The 25,000-nt window shown below is 46.8% G+C and overlaps 2 protein-coding genes across 7 annotated transcripts in view; one reads left to right on the top strand and one right to left on the bottom strand.

The window, feature by feature from the left end:
• Positions 1-24,503, top strand: part of LOC119476119 (inactive serine/threonine-protein kinase TEX14-like) — a 24,977-nt gene extending 474 nt beyond the window's left edge. Inside the window, exons 3-22 of one of the 4 annotated variants that reach the window (XM_037749338.1) lie at positions 214-379; positions 604-728; positions 970-1,048; positions 1,423-1,556; positions 2,953-3,048; positions 4,230-4,353; positions 5,024-5,202; positions 6,902-7,050; positions 7,178-7,368; positions 7,553-7,664; positions 8,457-9,319; positions 10,289-10,379; positions 10,453-10,549; positions 22,429-22,562; positions 22,942-23,054; positions 23,215-23,644; positions 23,729-23,827; positions 23,915-24,014; positions 24,091-24,168; positions 24,430-24,503. In XM_037749338.1, coding sequence (XP_037605266.1) covers positions 214-379; positions 604-728; positions 970-1,048; positions 1,423-1,556; positions 2,953-3,048; positions 4,230-4,353; positions 5,024-5,202; positions 6,902-7,050; positions 7,178-7,368; positions 7,553-7,664; positions 8,457-9,319; positions 10,289-10,379; positions 10,453-10,549; positions 22,429-22,562; positions 22,942-23,054; positions 23,215-23,644; positions 23,729-23,827; positions 23,915-24,014; positions 24,091-24,168; positions 24,430-24,481 — 3,412 coding nt within the window. In that variant the 3' untranslated portion in view covers positions 24,482-24,503. Of the gene's footprint in view, positions 1-213; positions 380-603; positions 729-969; positions 1,049-1,422; positions 1,557-2,952; positions 3,049-4,229; positions 4,354-5,023; positions 5,203-6,898; positions 7,051-7,177; positions 7,369-7,552; positions 7,665-8,456; positions 9,320-10,288; positions 10,380-10,452; positions 10,550-22,428; positions 22,563-22,941; positions 23,055-23,214; positions 23,645-23,728; positions 23,828-23,914; positions 24,015-24,090; positions 24,173-24,429 lie in introns of all 4 variants that reach the window. The other 3 variants (XM_037749339.1, XM_037749337.1, XM_037749340.1) reach the window with 3 other exon arrangements.
• Positions 1-25,000, bottom strand: part of LOC119476123 (protein NLRC3-like) — an 82,976-nt gene that overhangs the window by 43,293 nt on the left and 14,683 nt on the right. The gene's annotated exons all lie outside the window — the stretch shown is intronic.

Here is a 25,000-nt window from a genome sequence, read left to right as displayed (position 1 = left end):
TTATCACGATTAAATACTTTAATGGATCCACAGCACTAATGTAAAAGTTATAAAACTTGGACTTGACTTAGAACTTGACCCGTCCGAGCCAAGACTTGAGACTTACTTGTGACGTTGTCCCACCGCTGGTGTGTTCACATTCACCGTCTGCAACACAGAGAAGGAGAGTTATCAGGTGACAGCATATTGATTACATGATTGACTGTCTTCTAGTCGCTGTGAGGACCAGAGCACCCCGGTTCATGCAGGCGTATTCTCCGGTAACCCGTCGGTGGTGAGCGGCCTGCTGGATGCTGGAGGAGATCTAAGACTCCATGATGGGGAAGGCAGGACGCCCTTTGACTGGCTCAGGGCCGTGAAGCAGGACGGCGGCGCCAAGGTAAGCGTGTCAGCGTCCTCTCTCTGAGTGTTGGTGAAGTGTGACATGCACAGTGGAAGCAGTCGTTACTTAAAACGAGGGTCCAGTTTGATTATTGAAAGAGGTTCTCCGGGGATTCAGCATTGCACGTCCATAAAGTTGAGGGACTAACAGGAGACAATGGAAGCAACAGAGGCAGAGATAACCTGATACGCCTGGAACTCAAACTGCTTCTATCTCATCAGATGCAGGACTTCCTGGAGAGCTGCATGTCCTCTATGCAGCAGCTGTGTCAGAGCCGGAGCCCGACCCACACGTCCACCTCCACCTTGTTGCACCCGCTATCTCTGCTGGATCGCATAAAAGCACGGTACGGGGCACCAAACGCCGTGTTGCTCAGACACCTACAACATCATACTGTCTCATGTTCCATGTCTTTTTGCTTTCTTTGAAGAGTTTATCTACAATTTGATTTTCTTTTTTTGCTTTTTGTTCCTGCGGTGGAAACATCAGGAAATCAGAATAATGTTATAATGAACGGTGTACAGTTCTGTTGGTGGCTGTGTGCTGAATAATCACCTGATACGTTTGTGTGTTTTTACTCCTGTTAGTGGAACTGATGTGCAGTTCAACAAGAGGACGAACAGCAGGTCTTCCTGTACAACAGCCCTCTGTTTAGGCTTTGGAAAGGTATCATATATATATACAGTATATATCACGCACAGTATCTCCCTTCCTACAGTACTGCAGCACTAATTACTACCTCTAGAAATTAAATATTGCACTCATTAGATTTGGGGCACCGCCTGTTTTCAGAGGGAATGACATAAACCAAATAAATGAGAGAGTGATATCATAAATCTCACTGAGTGTTCTCCTCATGTGTGTGTGTGTGTGTGTGTGTGTGTGTGTGTGTGTGTGTGTGTGTGTGTGTGTGTGTGTGTGTGTGTGTGTGTGCGTGCGTGCGTGCGTGTGTGTGTGTTTGTGTGAGAGTGTGTGTGCGTGTGTGTGTGTTTGTGTGTGTGTGTGTGTGTGTGTGTGTGTGTGTGTGTGCGTGTGTCCAGGTGTGTGTTAACCAGCGAGGCCAGATGTTGGCTGTTCCAGCATCTGTTCCACTGATCAGAGACAGAGATCTGAGCCCGGCTGATGATGAACCTCTGCTCTCCTTCACCTCTGGCTCGTTGACCTCCATCACCAGGTAAGACCAGCACTGAGTCACTCAGAACCACAGCTAGAACCACGGCTAGAACCACAGCTACAACCACATGGCTAGAACCAAGGCTAGAACCAAGGCTAGAACCACGGCTAGAGCCACGACTAAAACCACAGCTACAACCACACGGCTAGAACCACGGCTAGAACCACACGGCTAGAACCACACGGCTAGAACCACGGCTAGAACCAAGGCTAGAACCACGGCTAGAACCACGGATAGAGCCACGGCTAGAGCCACGGCTAGAGCCACGGCTAGAACCACGGCTAGAACCACGGATAGAGCCACGGCTAGAGCCACGGCTAGAGCCACGGATAGAGCCACGGCTAGAGCCACGGCTAGAGCCACGGCTAGAACCACGGCTAGAACCACGGATAGAGCCACGGCTAGAGCCACGGATAGAGCCACGGCTAGAACCACGACTAGAACCACGACTAGAACCAAGGCTAGAACCAAGGCTAGAACCACGGCTAGAACCACGGCTAGAACCACGGCTAGAACCACATCTAGAACCACGGCTAGAACCACAGAATACAAAAACAAGTGTGTGGACACATACAGTATGAGGAGATGGACTCTGGTTCTCTCACTGGGCTGAGACAGTCAGTGTCAGTAGAGACGAGGCTGCAGCTCCGCCTGCTGGCCGGAGTGAGACTCACATTACATCTCACTTATTAAATCATCTCTAATGAAGAGTTTATTTATTATTTATGTATTGATTATAGGGCTGTCAATCACTTAAAATAGTTAATCATGATTAATCTCAAATTAATCACACATGTTGTATCTGTTCTAAATGAACCTTAAAGGGAGATCAGTCCAGTATTTAATCCTCTTATCAACATGGGAGTGGACTAATATGCTGCTTTATGTAAATGTATGTATATATTAATTATTATAAATCAATGAACAACACAGATCAATGACAGATATTGATCCAGAAACCCTCACAGGTACTGCATTATGCATAAAACTATATGCTCAAACTCCATGTGATATCAAACTGAGCCACTAAAACCTCAAAATCACAAGTTGCATTAATGCGTTAAAGAAATTATTGGCGTTAAAACTTAAAAATGTGCGTTAACTTTGACAGCCCTAATTATTATTTATGTATTGATTGAGATATCGGAAGCAATCTTTTATCAAATCATGATCAGACAATCAGTTAATCTCAAGTTATTAAGACTCTGGTTTCTCCTCAGAGAGTCACACCGATGACTGGAGGATAAATGATTTACGTTTATTATCTGCTCACTAAAGTAACGTTCTAATGAGACGGATCAGAGATCAGGTTTAAAATGACATGACCAGGACTATCTCAAACCAACCCAGGGACGTACAGTATTTATCACATTGATGAGCATGCAGTGTGTTTCAGGTCCAGCTGGAGGGGCTCCAGAGTCTCAGTAAAGACAACGAGGGGCCGTCAGACAGCCCATCTGGACCTGCTGCTCATAGAACAAGACTACTGCAGGTGAGACGGGACGGGACGGGACGGGACGGGACGGGACGGGACGGGACGGGACGGGACGGGACGGGACGGACGGGACGGGACGGGACGGGACGGGACGGCTGTGGGAGGAAAGTCTCTGGTTGTTATCTTGAGGATTTCTAAAGTAACGAGTTTACTACAAGGAAGAAGGGAAGCGCTGCGTTTAACGGAACACGTCTGTATTTAGAGCTGGAATCCATTTAATCAATATCTGTTCTTCATGTGCATCTGTATTAAAGGTAACAATACTTATAGAAGTTATAATGATCTAACCACATTCTCACAGTCTACGTCCGGCCTGTGGACCCTCACAGTCACTGCTGTGGTCACCAGAAGCTCTGGGTTTGAGTTCTTTCTAGCCTGTTGTGTGTGAAAGGATCTGTTCTTCCCCTCATGGTCTAAAGAGGCGTATGAGTACGGAGGACAGAACCTGCCAAAATAAATAAATAATTAATAAATAAATGTCATTAAATGCCGCCGGGAATCGGCCTGGTAATAAAATAATAAATACATAAATAAATACACACATTTAAAAATAAACAAACAATAAATAAAGAAATGTAAAAATAAATACTAAAATAAATAAAAATAATTACATAAATAAATAAAAGGGAAAATTAAACAGAAGAGTAAGTAAATAAATAAGGGAATTAATACAAAGATAAATAACTAAAGAAGCAAATTATTACAGAAATATCAATTTATTTCACTTTTTATCAATTAATTAATTAATAGCTACATTTATTTTTTAAATTATTTTTGCTACATTTAATGACATTTATTTATTGAGTCATTTATTTATTTTAATTCCCAGTCCTCTTTCCCGAGATAACCACTGAATAAACAGGCTTTCTTTAAGCAGCTCTTGCCAGTAATCTTAATTTAATGTGAGTTTAATAACATAACTCATCTTTTATTTTGATTGTTTTATTAATTACGAGCGTACATCGGCCGGACCTAAACTGACCAGAATAACTGCAGGCGATTGGATGGACCACCTTACACTGAGGGTGTTTTCACATTCGGTACGACTGATCCGTACCGTGCCCGAGTACGAGGCCAGCATTCTGCTGCACATCAGCTGTCGCAGACTATCATACATGTCATGACTAACTAGAAAGTGTGTGTGTGTGTGTGTGTGTGTGTGTGTGCGTGCGTGCCAGCCAGCTGTTACACCCCCAGCTGCTGCAGCTGATGGCAGTGAGTCTGTCCGACGACCTCCACAGGACCAGTCTGGTGTTTGAGCCGGTGGACGTCGGCACGCTGCACAACCTGCTGCACCACAGGGTACCAGAGACACAGCTGGAGCCTGGAGGAGGGTCCTCTCCTCCATCACACACACAGGACACATGAGAGGGAGGCTTTAGAGACTTGTTCCTCTGTTAGCTGGCTGACAGGGTAGAGATTAATGATGGGTAGGACATGCAACACAAGGCCAGCAGGTATCAAACCTAATGCATCCTGTTTGTACGGTACGCACCTCCACCAGGAGGCTGCCGGGGAGACCCCTTATGTTAGCTTTGGGATGGTGATGTTGGTCAGTCAGACTAAGATACCTCAACAGATATGTGATGGATTGACATGTAACTGTCCAGATGTTCATGATGGATTGACATGTAACTGTCCAGATGTTCATGATGGATTGACATGTAACTGTCCAGATGTTCATGATGGATTGACATGTAACTGTCCAGATGTTCATGGTAGTCAGATGATTAGTCGTACTGACTCTGGTGATCCCTGAGTTTCACTCTGGTGCCACCAAGTGGTTCATATTTCAGGTTTTAAGCATCCACAGGCCTTTTGGGGCTTGTTTCATCCTCAGGAGATGGGCAGATGAATCACTCTCCTCTGATGCTAACTAGTGGAAACGATGGATTTTAAATGCTATGTTGTGTGCGTGTGCGTGTGCGTGTGCGTGCGTGTGCGTGTGTGTGTGTACTTCCTGTCCCTGCAGCGTGCAGAGTTCCCGGTGCTGCAGGACAGCTGGCTGCTGTCGGTGATGCTGCAGGTCTGTGAAGGTCTGCAGTACATCCACAGCGGAGGCCTGGTGATGAGGAGCCTGTCCTCCTACAGCGTGGTCCTCACCAAGTTCACCGTAGCCAAACTGACTGGTCTAGGCTTCATGGTCCCCAGGTAGGCAGGCAGGTCTCTCCGTACGGCATCACCTAACACGTACCAACACCAACATCAGCAGTGTCTCTCCGTCTGGTATCACCTAACACGTACCAACACCAACATCAGCAGTGTGTCTCTCCGTCTGGTATCACCTAACACGTACCAACATCAGCAGTGTGTCTCCGTACGGCATCACCTAACACGTACCAACATCAGAAGTGTGTCTCCGTACGGCATCACCTAACACGTACCAACATCAGCAGTGTGTCTCCGTACGGCATCACCTAACACGTACCAACATCAGCAGTGTGTCTCCGTACGGCATCACCTAACATGTACCAACATCAGCAGTGTGTCTCTCCGTACGGTATCACCTAACATGTACCAACATCAGCAGTGTGTCTCTCCGTACGGCATCACCTAACATGTACCAACATCAGCAGTGTGTCTCCGTACGGCATCACCTAACACGTACCAACATCAGCAGTGTGTCTCCGTACGGTATCACCTAACACGTACCAACATCAGCAGTGTGTCTCCGTACGGCATCACCTAACATGTACCAACATCAGCAGTGTGTCTCCGTACGGCATCACCTAACATGTACCAACATCAGCAGTGTGTCTCTCCGTACGGCATCACCTAACACGTACCAACATCAGCAGTGTGTCTCCGTACGGCATCACCTAACACATACCAACACCAACATCAGCAGTGTGTCTCTCCGTACGGCATCACCTAACACGTACCAACATCAGCAGTGTGTCTCCGTACGGCATCACCTAACACGTACCAACATCAGCAGTGTGTCTCTCCGTACGGCATCACCTAACATGTACCAACATCAGCAGTGTGTCTCTCCGTACGGCATCACCTAACACGTACCAACATCAGCAGTGTGTCTCCGTACGGCATCACCTAACACGTACCAACATCAGCAGTGTCTCTCCGTACGGCATCACCTAACATGTACCAACATCAGCAGTGTGTCTCTCCGTACGGCATCACCTAACACGTACCAACATCAGCAGTGTGTCTCTCCGTACGGCATCACCTAACACGTACCAACATCAGCAGTGTGTCTCTCCGTACGGCATCACCTAACACGTACCATCATCATCATCAGCAGTGTGTCTCTCCGTACGGCATCACGTCATTACCGTGTGTTTATTTCTCACATGTGTTTTCATGATGAACGTAGTCTGGAGACGTCATCGGGGATTCCTCCTGGTGAAAGATCTGGTAGTGTGTGACCTCCTGTCGCCGGTCAGACTTAAAGACTCCTGATTACTGGACAGCAGGTCGTGTAGAGAGAACGGGACAGCGGTCTGACCACTGTGAAGTCGTGTAGTCTGAACTGAGCTTAAATCCTCCACACTGGACCTTTAAAAAAGAGGTTTTAAAAAGTAGTGAAAAGACGACCTGAGTGTTAAGTCACTCATAACTCTCACTGTCAGCTAGAGTCAGTCATCTGTGGCAGCCAGAGGCTCTACCTGAACCAGCACATGACGCCTACAGCAGCACTACATCATGACACACAGTTCATGAATGTGTTGGTCTGTAGTGAATACGAGCGACGCTGAATGGAAACCTGTTATTAACCGGGTGGATGATTATCAATAAGACCATAGAAGAGTCTGGAGAGGGTCTTCAGTCCTGCTAAATAAACCGTGTTTCACTACACTCCTGATTCTAATCGTTGTTCTGTGTCCAGCAGACAAAGTGCATGTGTCAGACCCCCCGTGCACATCGTCCTGCCCCCCAGCCTTTACAGATGGGCTGCTCCAGAGGTCATCAGACAGCGACCGTGCACGGAGCAGGCTGACGTCTACAGTCTGTGTGCTCTGATCCAGGAGCTCTACACAGGTACTGCAGCTACTAGCATTGTGTGTTGTCTCCTCTCCTCTCCTGTTGCTCAAGAGATTTCAGTCTCATCAATACTTCAGTTGAAAAACAGCATTGAGTTTTGTGAGAGTTTCATACGTGGTTTCAGATGATGAGCCGTGGGGCACGGTGGACCCGGACGGGATCAAACAGGTGCTGGATGCAGGCCGGGCCCTGGCAGCAGACAGCAGCGTCCCACAGCCGTACTATGATGTGGTCCTGAAGGGCCTACGGCTGCAGCCTCAGGACCGCACCTGCAGCCTGCAGAACCTGAGCTACACCTTACAACAGGACATCAAGGTGGGCCTCATGCTTCGGGCTCCGCAAGGTCAACGTCATACTTTTGTTTATACTGTTTCTAATAATGACTTCTTGAATGAATATGGTATTACGGGCCTCCGAAACAGAACAGATTCCATCCTGTACTGTGATCCTCAGCCTTCACTTGATCCACCTGTTTGTATGTGTGTCTCTGTATCTGCAGAGGTTCTCCCTGGAGGAGCAGCTGAGCGGCGGGCCGGAGGTCCAGACCACAGCACAGCACACCAGTGTTGGGGAACCAGTACAGAGCGGTACTGAGCACAACACACAAACAGGTAGGGTTCCCATGTGTACTCAAAAAGATAAAGATTAGTGCTGTCAGTCGATTAAAATACTTAATCACACATGTTTCATCTGTTCTAAATGAACCTTAAAGGAGATCAGTCCAGTATTTAATCCTCTTATCAACATGGGAGAGGACTAATATGCTGCTTTATGTAAATGTATGTATATATGTATTATTGTAAATCAATTAACAACACAGATCAATGACAGATATTGATCAGAAACCCTCACAGCTACTGCATTTAGCATAAAACAATATGCTCCAATCATAACATGGCAAACTGCAGCCCAACAGGCAACAACAGCTGTCAGTGTGTCAGTGTGCTGACTTGACTATGACTTGCCCCAAACTGCATGAGATTATCATAAAGTGGGCATGTCTGTAAAGGGGAGACTCGTGGGTACACATAGAACCCATTTACATTCACTGATCTGGAGGTCAGAGGTCAAGGGACCCCTTTGAACATGGACATGACAGTTTGGAGTGTTATTTAACCTCCTTCATGACCAGCTAGTCTGACATGGTTGGTACCGATGGATTCATCAGGTTTTCCTTTAAACTGAGCCCGTTACAAGTTCTGTTAATGCGTTAAATAAAAGTGGTGTTAGAGTTAAACCTGCGTTAACGCCTCAGCCTTAGAAGGGATGAAAGGCTGTGTGCAATTACACAACTAATGGTTTGGAAATATGTAAAAGTGTGTTTACTGTGCGTGTTTCAGACCTCACAGATTGATTATAATATATCATATATATATCATATATAACTCTTCTGTCTCCTTCAGTTGTCCAGAGAAGCATCAGGCCAGCTGTAATGAAGGCAGACACAGTAGTAGAGAGACAGGTCCACCTGGACAGACGGCTGTACAGAGGAGCAGAGCCGGAGCTGGGGAGGGACAGAGACGAGTATACGGTGGGAGGATCACCGCTCCACCATGTGTATACAGCTACACCATCTTACACAGACGTGCGTCCTCTGCTCGGTGAGTTTGCCTCAGTGAGTGTTGAGGAGGAACCTGAACCAGAGGCAGACACAGACCGGGAGCTGGTGGAGCAGCTGGAAGACCTGGAGCTGTCCAGAAGAACAATGGATCAGCAGATCAGCACCATCGCTGTCAACCTCAAAGTGTCCCGGGAGCTGCTGCGGGAGGCCACCAGGAGCCTGGACACAGTGGAGAACCCCCCCCAGCTGGACCACAGAGGGGAGGAGCAGCTGGACTCAGTGACCGGGCTCAGAGACGCTCCCTCCTATATCTACACCGACTCCCCCCGTGCCTCCTCCGTCTCCTCCTTCTCTCTGTCCTCTACAGATCTCTCAGGAGTCAGTGCTGCTGTCGGACCACGTTCAAAGCAGTACAGTCTGGTACCACACCGGGGGGAGGACTGGGGGAAGAACCTGGAGGCCCAGCTCCTCAGCAGAGTCTGGGAGCTGCTGAGCCAGGAGGAGCTGGCTTTATGGCTGAATCACTATCCGGCTGAAGAGCAGCGGCATGAGGAGGAGGAGGGCCGGTCGCTGCCTCTCCTCTCCTCAGGATGCTCCATGACAGAGAGACGGTCAGAGGGAGCTGATCTCAGCACCGAGGAGCTGAGCCGGTACACATCAGCTCTGGACCGCAGCCTGCTCCACATCCTCCCTGAGGAGCAGCAGGTACAGTACACGGCTTTACTCAACACACTGTTGAGAAGAAGTCTAGTCTCTCTCAGAACAAACATACTGCCTACTGAAGCTTTAAAGTTCCTGTTAGTAACTTGTTCAGGTATAAATCATTGCTGGTCGGTGTCTCATGGTCTCTCGTGTGTCTCCGCTGTTCAGACTCAGACTCCAACACAAACTCCAGTGAAGCACCAAAACCTCTTGGTTGTATCTAGTGAAGCTGTTTAACAGTGTTGGCCGCGGTCAGAGGACGCGGGGGAGACCGTAGCTTTGGTCTCCAGGACCGGAGTCTCTGCTCCTTTGCTCCTCTGCCTGCCTTCACTCACACACCACGCTCCTTCTCTCTCTCTCTCTCCACCTCTCACGTGCATGCTGCTCACTCCACACTGCAGAAGAGTTAGTTTAGCTCTGAGAATATCTAGTGAATGTTCAGTGGACGTTTGTGCAGAAATAACTGCTGCAGCTCCTCCAGACCAACAGAGGTTTCCCGTGTCTTGTGAAGTGACGGGGCTCCGCAGAGAGAAACGTTGTCGTCTCCGACCAAAACTCCGGCGTCTCCCCCGTTCCCTCCGGCCGCGGTCGGGAGGCTGAGGCGGGAAAAGCCAACACTAGGATCAGCATTGATTCATGGAGAGACCTTGGTCTGGTCAGCTAACATTACTGCCAAGCAGCTGAAATATAGAGTGATATTGTGCTTTTAGCTGACGTGTGTCTCCTCACTGTGTTGAGCAATGCTCCTTCATGTCTATGTAGAGCGAGCACAAGCGCCAGCAACAGGACGCTGACTTTAGTTGACTTAACGGACACAGGTGAAGCTGTGAACAAGACATTTATGATTCTTACTAACACTCCCTTTACACTAAATGCATTCATCAATCAAACACAGCTCTCAACATTCAGTAATAGTTTGTTCTCTCTGGGTTGAGAGGGAGTTAGAGTGAACATGTGATACGTCTCCTCCAGACATCCAGTTCACCAGAAGATGCAGACGTTACGATGGAGGTGTGCAGACCAGCAGCTACTGGCAGTCTGCTGCTGGATCCTCACAACTCCAGTAAGTCACTGATGTTTCCTGCCACTGAAGTGTTTAAACATGTGAGGAAGATCAATGTCAATGTTGAACTCAGTTTCTCTGTTTTCTTCCCCAGAATATGAGAGCTGTCCAATCACCTCGGAGAAAACAGACCCTGATCCTGATGCTCAGTATACACCCAACACTAACCTGTAAGAACCCTGATCCTGATGCTCAGTATACACCCAACACTAACCTGTAAGAACCCTGATCCTGATGCTGTATACACCCAACACTAACCTGTAAGAACCCTGATCCTGATGCTGTATACACCCAACACTAACCTGTAAGAACCCTGATCCTGATGCTATATACACCCAACACTAACCTGTAAGAACCCTGATCCTGATGCTCAGTATACACCCAACACTAACCTGTAAGAACCCTGATCCTGATGCTCAGTATACACCCAACACTAACCTGTAAGAACCCTGATCCTGATGCTATATACACCCAACACTAACCTGTAAGAACCCTGATCCTGATGCTATATACACCCAACACTAACCTGTAAGAACCCTGATCCTGATGCTGTATACACCCAACACTAACCTGTAAGAACCCTGATCCTGATGCTGTATACACCCAACACTAACCTGTAAGAACCCTGATCCTGATGCTCAGTATACACCCAACACTAACCTGTAAGAACCCTGATCCTGATGCTATATACACCCAACACTAACCTGTAAGAACCCTGATCCTGATGCTGTATACACCCAACACTAACCTGTAAGAACCCTGATCCTGATGCTATATACACCCAACACTAACCTGTAAGAACCCTGATCCTGATGCTGTATACACCCAGCACTAACCTGTAAGAACCCTGATCCTGATGCTGTATACACCCAACACTAACCTGTAAGAACCCTGATCCTGATGCTATATACACCCAACACTAACCTGTAAGGACCCTGATCCTGATGCTCAGTATACACCCAACACTAACCTGTAAGAACCCTGATCCTGATGCTGTATACACCCAACACTAACCTGTAAGAACCCTGATCCTGATGCTATATACACCCAACACTAACCTGTAAGAACCCTGATCCTGTATACACCCAACACTAACCTGTAAGAACCCTGATCCTGATGCTATATACACCCAACACTAACCTGTAAGAACCCTGATCCTGATGCTCAGTATACACCCAACACTAACCTGTAAGAACCCTGATCCTGATGCTATATACACCCAACACTAACCTGTAAGAACCCTGATCCTGATGCTCAGTATACACCCAACACTAACCTGTAAGAACCCTGATCCTGATGCTCAGTATACACCCAACACTAACCTGTAAGAACCCTGATCCTGATGCTGTATACACCCAACACTAACCTGTAAGAACCCTGATCCTGATGCTGTATACACCCAACACTAACCTGTAAGAACCCTGATCCTGATGCTGTATACACCCCAACACTAACCTGTAAGAACCCTGATCCTGATGCTGTATACACCCAACACTAACCTGTAAGAACCCTGATCCTGATGCTATATACACCCAACACTAACCTGTAAGAACCCTGATCCTGATGCTGTATACACCCAACACTAACCTGTAAGAACCCTGATCCTGATGCTCAGTATACACCCAACACTAACCTGTTAGAACCCTGATCCTGATGCTGTATACACCCAACACTAACCTGTAAGAACCCTGATCCTGATGCTCAGTATACACCCAACACTAACCTGTAAGAACCCTGATCCTGATGCTGTATACACCCAACACTAACCTGTAAGAACCCTGATCCTGATGCTGTATACACCCAACACTAACCTGTAAGAACCCTGATCCTGATGCTCAGTATACACCCAACACTAACCTGTAAGAACCCTGATCCTGATGCTGTATACACCCAACACTAACCTGTAAGAACCCTGATCCTGATGCTGTATACACCCAACACTAACCTGTAAGAACCCTGATCCTGATGCTATATACACCCAACACTAACCTGTTAGAACCCTGATCCTGATGCTCAGTATACACCCAACACTAACCTGTTAGAACCCTGATCCTGATGCTCAGTATACACCCAACACTAACCTGTAAGAACCCTGATCCTGATGCTATATACACCCAACACTAACCTGTTAGAACCCTGATCCTGATGCTCAGTATACACCCAACACTAACCTGTAAGAACCCTGATCCTGATGCTGTATACACCCAACACTAACCTGTAAGAACCCTGATCCTGATGCTGTATACACCCAACACTAACCTGTTAGAACCCTGATCCTGATGCTCAGTATACACCCAACACTAACCTGTAAGAACCCTGATCCTGATGCTGTATACACCCAACACTAACCTGTAAGAACCCTGATCCTGATGCTCAGTATACACCCAACACTAACCTGTAAGAACCCTGATCCTGATGCTCAGTATACACCCAACACTAACCTGTAAGAACCCTGATCCTGATGCTATATACACCCAACACTAACCTGTAAGAACCCTGATCCTGATGCTATATACACCCAACACTAACCTGTAAGAAACCCTGATCCTGATGCTATATACACCCAAACACTAACCTGTAAGAACCCTGATCCTGATGCTATATACACCCAACACTAACCTGTAAGAACCCTGATCCTGATGCTATATACACCCAACACTAACCTGTAAGAACCCTGATCCTGATGCTATATACACCCAACACTAACCTGTAAGGACCCTGATCCTGATGCTGTATATACCCAACACTAACCTGTAAGGACCCTGATCCTGATGCTGTATACACCCAACACTAACCTGTAAGAACCCTGATCCTGATGCTATATACACCCAACACTAACCTGTAAGAACCCTGATCCTGATGCTGTATACACCCAACACTAACCTGTAAGAACCCTGATCCTGATGCTGTATACACCCAACACTAACCTGTAAGAACCCCTGATCCTGATGCTATATACACCCAACACTAACCTGTAAGAACCCTGATCCTGATGCTGTATACACCCAACACTAACCTGTAAGAACCCTGATCCTGATGCTGTATACACCCAACACTAACCTGTTAGAACCCTGATCCTGATGCTGTATACACCAACACTAACCTGTAAGAACCCTGATCCTGATGCTATATACACCCAACACTAACCTGTAAGAACCCTGATCCTGATGCTGTATACAACAACACTAACCTGTTAGAACCCTGATCCTGATGCTGTATACACCCAACACTAACCTGTAAGAACCCTGATCCTGATGCTATATACACCCAACACTAACCTGTTAGAACCCTGATCCTGATGCTCAGTATACACCCAACACTAACCTGTAAGAACCCTGATCCTGATGCTGTATACACCCAACACTAACCTGTAAGAACCCTGATCCTGATGCTGTATACACCCAACACTAACCTGTTAGAACCCTGATCCTGATGCTCAGTATACACCCAACACTAACCTGTAAGAACCCTGATCCTGATGCTGTATACACCCAACACTAACCTGTAAGAACCCTGATCCTGATGCTCAGTATACACCCAACACTAACCTGTAAGAACCCTGATCCTGATGCTCAGTATACACCCAACACTAACCTGTAAGAACCCTGATCCTGATGCTATATACACCCAACACTAACCTGTAAGAACCCTGATCCTGATGCTATATACACCCAACACTAACCTGTAAGAACCCTGATCCTGATGCTATATACACCCAACACTAACCTGTAAGAACCCTGATCCTGATGCTATATACACCCAACACTAACCTGTAAGAACCCTGATCCTGATGCTGTATACACCCAACACTAACCTGTAAGGACCCTGATCCTGATGCTGTATACACCCAACACTAACCTGTAAGAACCCTGATCCTGATGCTGTATACACCCAACACTAACCTGTAAGAACCCTGATCCTGATGCTATATACACCCAACACTAACCTGTAAGAACCCTGATCCTGATGCTGGATACACCCAACACTAACCTGTAAGAACCCTGATCCTGATGCTGTATACACCCAACACTAACCTGTAAGAACCCTGATCCTGATGCCTGTATACACCCAACACTAACCTGTAAGGACCCTGATCCTGATGCTCAGTATACACCCAACACTAACCTGTAAGAACCCTGATCCTGATGCTATATACACCCAACACTAACCTGTAAGAACCCTGATCCTGATGCTATATACACCCAACACTAACCGGTAAGAACCCTGATCCTGATGCTATATACACCCAACACTAACCTGTAAGAACCCTGATCCTGATGCTATATACACCCAACACTAACCTGTAAGAACCCTGATCCTGATGCTATATACACCAACACTAACCTGTAAGAACCCTGATCCTGATGCTGTATACACCCAACACTAACCTGTAAGAACCCTGATCCTGATGCTGTATACACCCAACACTAACCTGTAAGAACCCTGATCCTGATGCTATATACACCCAACACTAACCTGTAAGAACCCTGATCCTGATGCTATATACACCCAACACTAACCTGTAAGAACCCTGATCCTGATGCTATATACACCCAACACTAACCTGTAAGAACCCTGATTCCTGATGCTGTATACACCAACAACACTAACCTGTAAGACCCTGATCCTGATGCTAGTATACACCCAACACTAACCTGTAGAACCCTGATCCTGATGCTAGTATACAACCCAACACTAACCTGTAAGAACCCTGATCCTGATGCTTATACACCCAACACTAACCTGTAAGAACCCTGATCCTGATGCAGTATACACCCAACACTAACCGGTAAGAACCCTGATCCTGATGCTATATACACCCCAACACTAACCTGTAAGAACCCTGATCCTGATGCTGTATACACCCAACACTAACCTAGTAAGAACCCTGATCCTGATGCTGTATACACCCAACACTAACCTGTTAAGAACCCTGATCCTGATGCTAGTATACACCCCAACACTAACCTGTAATAAACCCTGATCCTGATGCTATATACACCCAACACTAACCTGTAAGAAACCCTGATCCTGATGCTGTATACACCCAACACTAACCTGTAAGAACCCTGATCCTGATGCTCGTATACACCCAAACACTAAACCTGTAAGAACCCTGATCCTGATGCTATATACCCCAAACACTAACCTGTAAGAACCCTGATCCTGATGCTATATACACCCAACACTAACCTGTAAGACCCTGATCCTGATGCTATATACACCCAACACTAAACCTGGTAAGACCCTGATCCTGATGCTATATACACCCAACACTACCTGTAAGAACCCTGATCCTGATGCTATATACACCCAACACTAACCTGTAAGGACCCTCGATCCTGATGCTGTATACCCCAACACTAACCTGTAAGAACCCTGATCCTGATGCTGTATACACCCAACACTAACCTGTAGAGAACCCTGATCCTGATGCTATATACAACCCAGACACTAACCTGTAAGAACCCTGATCCTGATGCTAGTATACCCAACCCAACACTAACCTGTAAGAACCCTGATCCTGATGCATGTATACACCACAACACTAACCTGTAAGACCCTGATCCGGATGCTAGTATACACCCAAACACTAACCTGTAGAACCCTGATCCTGATGCTAGTATACACCCAACACTAACCTGTAAGAACCCTGATCCCTGATGCTGTATACACCCAACACTAACCTGTAAGAACCCTGATCCTGATGCTCGTATACACCCCAACACTAACCTGTAAGAACCCTGATCCTGATGCTAAGTAATACACCCAACACTAACCTGTAAAGAACCCTGATCCTGATGCTGTATACACCCAACACTAACCTGTAAGAACCCTGATCCTGATGCTAGTATACAACCCAACACTAACCTGTAAGAACCCTGATCCTGATGCTATATACACCCAACACTAACCTGTTAAGAACCCTGATCCTGATGCTATATACACCCAACACTAACCTGTAAGAACCCTGATCCTGATGCTGTATACACCCAACACTAACCTGTAAGAACCCTGATCCTGATGCTGTATACACCCAACACTACCTGTAAGAACCCTGAACCTGATGCTCGTATACACCCCAACACTAACCTGTAAGAACCCTGATCCTGATGCTATATACACCCAACACTAACCTGTAAGAACCCTGATCCTGATGCTGTATACACCCAACACTAACCTGTAAGAACCCTGATCCTGATGCTGTATACACCCAACACTAACCTGTAAGGACCCTGATCCTGATGCTCAGTATACACCCAACACTAACCTGTAAGAACCCTGATCCTGATGCTATATACACCCAACACTAACCTGTAAGAACCCTGATCCTGATGCTATATACACCCAACACTAACCTGTAAGAACCCTGATCCTGATGCTATATACACCCAACACTAACCTGTAAGAACCCTGATCCTGATGCTATATACACCCAACACTAACCTGTAAGAACCCTGATCCTGATGCTATATACACCCAACACTAACCTGTAAGAACCCTGATCCTGATGCTATATACACCCAACACTAACCTGTAAGAACCCTGATCCTGATGCTGTATACACCCAACACTAACCTGTAAGGACCCTGATCCTGATGCTGTATACACCCAACACTAACCTGTAAGAACCCTGATCCTGATGCTATATACACCCAACACTAACCTGTAAGAACCCTGATCCTGATGCTATATACACCCAACACTAACCTGTAAGAACCCTGATCCTGATGCTATATACACCCAACACTAACCTGTAAGAACCCTGATCCTGATGCTGTATACACCCAACACTAACCTGTAAGAACCCTGATCCTGATGCTCAGTATACACCCAACACTAACCTGTAAGAACCCTGATCCTGATGCTATATACACCCAACACTAACCTGTAAGAACCCTGATCCTGATGCTATATACACCCAACACTAACCTGTAAGAACCCTGATCCTGATGCTATATACACCCAACACTAACCTGTAAGAACCCTGATCCTGATGCTATATACACCCAACACTAACCTGTAAGAACCCTGATCCTGATGCTATATACACCCAACACTAACCTGTAAGGACCCTGATCCTGATGCTGTATACACCCAACACTAACCTGTAAAGACCCTGATCCTGATGCTGGTATACACCCAACACTAACTGTAAGAACCCTGATCCTGAATGCTGTATGCTGTACCTATCTGATGCTATACCCAACACTAACCTGTAAGAACCCTGATCCTGATGCTGTATACACCCAACACTACCTGTAAGAACCCTTGATCCTGATGCTGTATACACCCCAACACTAACCTGTAAGAACCCTGATCATGATGCTGTATACACACCAACAACTAACCTGTAAGAACCCTGCTCCTGATGCTATATACACCCAACACTAACCTGTAAGAACCCTGATCCTGATGCTCTATACACCCAACACTAACCTGTAGACCCTGATCCTGATGCTGTATACACCCACACTAACCTGTAAGAACCCTGATCCTGATGCTATATACACCCAACACTAACCTGTAGAACCTGATCCTGATGCTGTATACACCCAACACGTAACCTGTAAGAACCCTGATCCTGATGCTGTATACACCCAACACTAACCTGTAAGAACCCTGATCCTGATGCTATATACACCCAACACTAAACTGTAAGAACCCTGATCTCTGATGCTGTATACACCCAACACCTAACCTGTAAGAACCCTGATCCTGATGCTGTATACACCCACACGAACCTGTTAGAACCCTGATCCTGATCTATATACACCCAACACTAACCTGTAAGAACCTGATCCTGATGCTATACTACACCAACACTAACCTGTAAGAACCCTGATCCTGATGCTATATACACCCAACACTAACCTGTAGAACCCTGATCGCTGATGCTATATACACCCAACACTAACCTGTAAGAACCCTGATCCTGATGCTATATACACCCAAACACTAACCTGTAAGACCCTGATCCTGATGCTGTATATACCCAACACTAACCTGTAAGGACCCCCTGATCCTGACTGCTCGTATACCACCCAACACTAAACCTGTAAGAACCCTGATCCTGATGCTATATACAACCAACACTACACCTGTAAAGAACCTGATCCTGATGCTGTATACACCCAACACTAACCTGTAAGAACCCTGATCCTGATGCTGTATACACCCAACACTAACCTGTAAGAACCCTGATCCTGATGCTAGTATACACCCAACACTAACCTGTAAGAACCCTGATCCTGATGCTGTATACACCCAACACTAACCTGTAAGAACCCTGATCCTGATGCTGTATACACCCAACACTAACCTGTTAGAACCCTGATCCTGATGCTGTATACACCCAACACTAACCTGTAAGAACCCTGATCCTGATGCTATATACACCAACACTAACCTGTAAGAACCCTGATCCTGATGCTGTATACACCCAACACTAACCTGTAAGAACCCTGATCCTGATGCTGTATACACCCAACACTACCCTGTAAGAACCCTGATCCTGATGCTATATACACCCAACACTAACCTGTTAGAACCCTGATCCTGATGCTCAGTATACACCCAACACTAACCTGTAAGAACCCTGATCCTGATGCTGTATACACCCCACCACTAACCTGTAAGAACCCTGATCCTGATGCTGTATACACCCAACACTAACCTGTTAGAACCCTGATCCTGATGCTCAGTATACACCCAACACTAACCTGTAAGAACCCTGATCCTGATGCTGTATACACCCAACACTAACCTGTAAGAACCCTGATCCTGATGCTCAGTATACACCCAACACTAACCTGTAAGAACCCTGATCCTGATGCTCAGTATACACCCAACACTAACCTGTAAGAACCCTGATCCTGATGCTATATACACCCAACACTAACCTGTAAGAACCCTGATCCTGATGCATATACACCCAACACTAACTGTAAGAACCCTGATCCTGATGCTATATACACCCAACACTAACCTGTAAGAACCCTGATCCTGATGCTATATACACCCAACACTAACCTGTAAGAACCCTGATCCTGATGCTGTATACACCCAACACTAACCTGTAAGGACCCTGATCCTGATGCTGTATACACCCAACACTAACCTGTAAGAACCCTGATCCTGATGCTGTATACACCCAACACTAACCTGTAAGAACCTGATCCTGATGCTATATACACCCAACACTAACCTGTAAGAACCCTGATCTGATGCTGTATACACCCAACACTAACCTGTAAGAACCCTGATCCTGATGCTGTATACACCCAACACTAACCTGTAAGGACCCTGATCCTGATGCTCAGTATACACCAACACTAACCTGTAAGAACCCTGATCCTGATGCTATATACACCCAACACTAACCTGTAAGAACCCTGATCCTGATGCTATATACACCCAACACTAACCTGTAAGAACCCTGATCCTGATGCTATATACACCCAACACTAACCTGTAAGAACCCTGATCCTGATGCTATATACACCCAACACTAACCTGTAAGACCCTGATCCTGATGCTATATACACCCAACACTAACCTGTAAGAACCCTGATCCTGATGCTGTATACACCCAACACTAACCTGTAAGAACCCTGATCCTGATGCTGTATACACCCAACACTAACCTGTAAGGACCCTGATCCTGATGCTGTATACACCCAACACTAACCTGTAAGAACCCTGATCCTGATGCTATATACACCCAACACTAACCTGTAAGAACCCTGATCCTGATGCTATATACACCCAACACTAACCTGTAAGAACCCTGATCCTGATGCTATATACACCCAACACTAACCTGTAAGAACCCTGATCCTGATGCTGTATACACCCAACACTAACCTGTAAGAACCCTGATCCTGATGCTCAGTATACACCCAACACTAACCTGTAAGAACCCTGATCCTGATGCTATATACACCCAACACTAACCTGTAAGAACCCTGATCCTGATGCTATATACACCCAACACTAACCTGTAAGAACCCTGATCCTGATGCTATATACACCCAACACTAACCTGTAAGAACCCTGATCCTGATGCTATATACACCCAACACTAACCTGTAAGAACCCTGATCCTGATGCTATATACACCCAACACTAACCTGTAAGAACCCTGATCCTGATGCTGTATACACCCAACACTAACCTGTAAGGACCCTGATCCTGATGCTGTATACACCCAACACTAACCTGTAAGAACCCTGATCCTGATGCTATATACACCCAACACTAACCTGTAAGAACCCTGATCCTGATGCTGTATACACCCAACACTAACCTGTAAGAACCCTGATCCTGATGCTGTATACACCCAACACTAACCTGTAAGAACCCTGATCCTGATGCTATATACACCCAACACTAACCTGTAAGAACCCTGATCCTGATGCTGTATACACCCAACACTAACCTGTAAGAACCCTGATCCTGATGCTGTATACACCCAACACTAACCTGTTAGAACCCTGATCCTGATGCTGTATACACCCAACACTAACCTGTAAGAACCCTGATCCTGATGCTATATACACCCAACACTAACCTGTAAGAACCCTGATCCTGATGCTGTATACACCCAACACTAACCTGTTAGAACCCTGATCCTGATGCTATATACACCCAACACTAACCGGTTAGAACCCTGATCCTGATGCTATATACACCCAACACTAACCTGTAAGAACCCTGATCCTGATGCTGTATACACCCAACACTAACCTGTAAGAACCCTGATCCTGATGCTATATACACCCAACACTAACCTGTTAGAACCCTGATCCTGATGCTCAGTATACACCCAACACTAACCTGTAAGAACCCTGATCCTGATGCTGTATACACCCAACACTAACCTGTAAGAACCCTGATCCTGATGCTATATACACCCAACACTAACCTGTTAGAACCCTGATCCTGATGCTGTATACACCCAACACTAACCTGTAAGAACCCTGATCCTGATGCTGTATACACCCAACACTAACCTGTAAGAACCCTGATCCTGATGCTGTATACACCCAACACTAACCTGTAAGGACCCTGATCCTGATGCTGTATACACCCAACACTAACCTGTAAGGACCCTGATCCTGATGCTGTATACACCCAACACTAACCTGTAAGAACCCTGATCCTGATGCTGTATACACCCAACACTAACCTGTAAGAACCCTGATCCTGATGCTGTATACACCCAACACTAACCTGTAAGAACCCTGATCCTGATGCTATATACACCCAACACTAACCTGTTAGAACCCTGATCCTGATGCTATATACACCCAACACTAACCTGTAAGGACCCTGATCCTGATGCTATATACACCCAACACTAACCTGTTAGAACCCTGATCCTGATGCTCAGTATACACCCAACACTAACCTGTAAGAACCCTGATCCTGATGCTGTATACACCCAACACTAACCTGTAAGGACCCTGATCCTGATGCTGTATACACCCAACACTAACCTGTTAGAACCCTGATCCTGATGCTCAGTATACACCCAACACTAACCTGTTAGAACCCTGATCCTGATGCTGTATACACCCAACACTAACCTGTAAGAACCCTGATCCTGATGCTATATACACCCAACACTAACCTGTAAGAACCCTGATGCTGATGCTCAGTATACACCCAACACTAACCTGTAAGAACCCTGATCCTGATGCTATATACACCCAACACTAACCGTGTTGTTTCATGTAGGAACTATTTTCTTTCTACCAAACTCCAGCCGCCAGCCGTATCACTGTGCAGAAGGAAGCTGACGTGCATCTCCTCATGGATGAGAGGCTTTGTGCTCGTGACTGTACGAGATGTAAAGGTGTGGTTCGCTCTGAGCCTCTCGTCCATCAGTAGACGCATGCTTCCTTCTGCGAGGTGATACGGTTGGTGGGTGTAGTGGGGTAGAAAGGAAATAGTTCCATAGAAGCTGATCTTTCTGTGTGTGTGTGTGCGTGCGTGCGTGCGTGCGTGCGTGTGTGTGTGCGTGTGCGTGTGTGTGTGCGTGCAGGGCTCGGTTAGACATGGCTCTGCTGGCTGAACTCTCCAGCATCACTTCCTCTCCAGCTCAGCCTCAGGAGAAACTCCACGGTGTCTCTGTGAACGGACGAGCCCCCCCCTGTAACAGCACCCCACGTAGTCCAGGTACCACCACACACACAGTGAGCCTCATGTAAACACTAGGGGCTGTGAATGGATTCAACTATGTCATCACAATTAATCACACGATTGTCCAGAGTTGTTCAATATGTACCTTTAAACCTGCAATCAGAGCTGATCTGGAGTCTGCCGTCTCTGAGCAGCTGTCAATCACTCACCAGCTCTGATCAGTCGGTGAAACCAGGCAGCGCTGATCAGATATGGATCAATATTCTGTTCCTGTAATCAAACGATTTCTCTCCCCAGATGTTCTCCGAATCATCTGTTCAGCTGTAGAATGAGAAGGTTTGAGCTCCGGCTGGTGGGCGGTGCTTGGTGTTTCCTCAACTGATCTCAACATGACTGCTGGGTTGTGTTTTGACAGACGCACGCCGGCGTGTGATGACGGGTATCGGTGAGACCAACCTCCCAGAATCCCCGGTGTGCAGCCGCCTCAGCTCTGAGAGCTTCACCACACCAACAGAGAGCTCAGTAAAGGTCTGCTTTCATTCACCAGAGTGGGCTTCTTAGATGGACCCAAACCTTTCACTCCAGCCACATCCCATACTCTATACTGTCTATGTCCTTCACATCTGCATATATGCTTTGTGTTGGTCCAAGGAGATAAGAAATGACATGTTAACGGTCAATGTTTCAGCCTCCACCGCTCAAGGAAGACTCTGCCAGCAGTCCTGAGGGCTTCATCACAGCCTGCCAGGAGGAAGGGCTGTTAGGTACCGCATCTCCCAGCTTCACTGAGGAAGAGGAAGGGCTGTTAGGTACCGCATCTCCCAGCTTCACTGAGGAAGGAGGAGAGGAAGAGGAAGGAGAGGGAGCAGGAGCATCTGAACAGGAGCAGAGTGAAGAGAGAACCAGTCAACCAAGGGTTTATGTGGAGGAGGAAGAGGAGGAGGAGGAGGAGGACGGGGCAAAAGAGGAGTTCGAGGAAACGGAGAAAAGATTACAGATGGAGTGCATTAAAGGAGAAGAAAACGTGGAAGAGGAGGAGGAGGAGGAGGAGGAGGGAGGAAAGCATGTTGACGGAGGCAGTGAGGATGAAGAGCGTGGCTGGTGTGACCTGCAGAGAGGTGAACTAAACTCTCAAATATCTATTTTTTAAAATGCAATATCCAGAGTGCTCTGAGTTTTACACATCTGGCTTTGTTGAACAGATGCTGGGTCAGAGGTGGAGGAAGAGGAGGATGAAGAAGGTGATACTGATGACAGGAGGAAGGGTGAAGGAACAGGAGACAACGCCTCGGTTCAGATCAGTAAGCAGACTGTAGTTTCTCTGGGAAGAGTTCAGCAGTGCGTGACGTTATCGGGTTGTTAAGTCCCCGACTGATTCGTCCTCTCAGGTGAGCTCGGTGCCGATGCAGCGCCCGCAGACCACAAGAAAGAGCTCAGGGTGTCTCCGGGGTCCCAGCAGAGTCCCAGTCTACTGGAGGACACCAACAGGTGGGTCCCAGCAGAGTCCCAGTTTACTGGAGGACATCAACAGGTGGGTAATCAGACCACTGCTCTCCTCTTCCAGAGCCAACACCACTCTAGATGATGTGCTGCAGGGCTTCACAGTGGAGGGGACCAGGAGGAGTGGAGGGGTCACCTCACTGTGAGTATGAAGTACTCTTATTCAGTATTCTTATGAAGTATTCAGGACAGACAGGCTGGACATGACTATTTCAATTCATATCTTAACTTAGTTTAGTTTGTTTAGCGGAGTAGAGACGGCGCTACGGAAGCCCTGAGAGGCCAGAGAGTTCAGATAAACTCTGTACTCTATACAGGGCCTGAGCATGGCAGCGTTCTCGCTGTCTGTCCAACACTGTGGTCCACAGCAAAGAAATGCACTAATAGAGTCTCCCATGTCCAGGTGTCAGCTGTTTGATGATGAAGGACACCCAGCAGGAGATCAGCTCCAGTGACGCCTCCATCACAGCCTCCACCGGTAAACTTATTATATCCATCCATCTGCAACCGCTTATCCCGTTAGGGGTCGCGGGGGGGGCTGGAGCCGATCCCAGCCGACATTGGGCGAAGGCAGGGTACACCCTGGACAGGTCGCCAGTCCATCGCAGGGCTGACACATAGAGACAGACAACCATTCACGCTCACATTCACACCTACGGGCAATTTTTTTAGAGTCCACAATTAACCTAACCTGCATGTCTTTGGACTGTGGGAGGAAACCGGAGTACCCGGAGAAAACCCACGCTAACACGGGGAGAACATGCAAACTCCACACAGAAGGGTCCCAAGCCGGATTCGAACCTGCAACCCTCTAGCTGTGAGGCGCCAGTGCTAACCACTGCACCACCGTGCAGCCGTGTAAACTTATTATATTATTATATTATTATATATCCAGCAGCTGTGTAAAGCTTTGTTGACATAGCCGTTGACATATATATATATACATATATACATATATGTATATATGTATATGT

Source organism: Sebastes umbrosus, chromosome 17 (genome assembly GCF_015220745.1).
Source record: "Sebastes umbrosus isolate fSebUmb1 chromosome 17, fSebUmb1.pri, whole genome shotgun sequence".
Lineage (NCBI taxonomy): Eukaryota > Metazoa > Chordata > Actinopteri > Perciformes > Sebastidae > Sebastes > Sebastes umbrosus.
The sequence above is the reverse complement of the archived record's forward strand: the minus strand, read 5'-3'. Positions and strand labels throughout refer to the sequence as shown.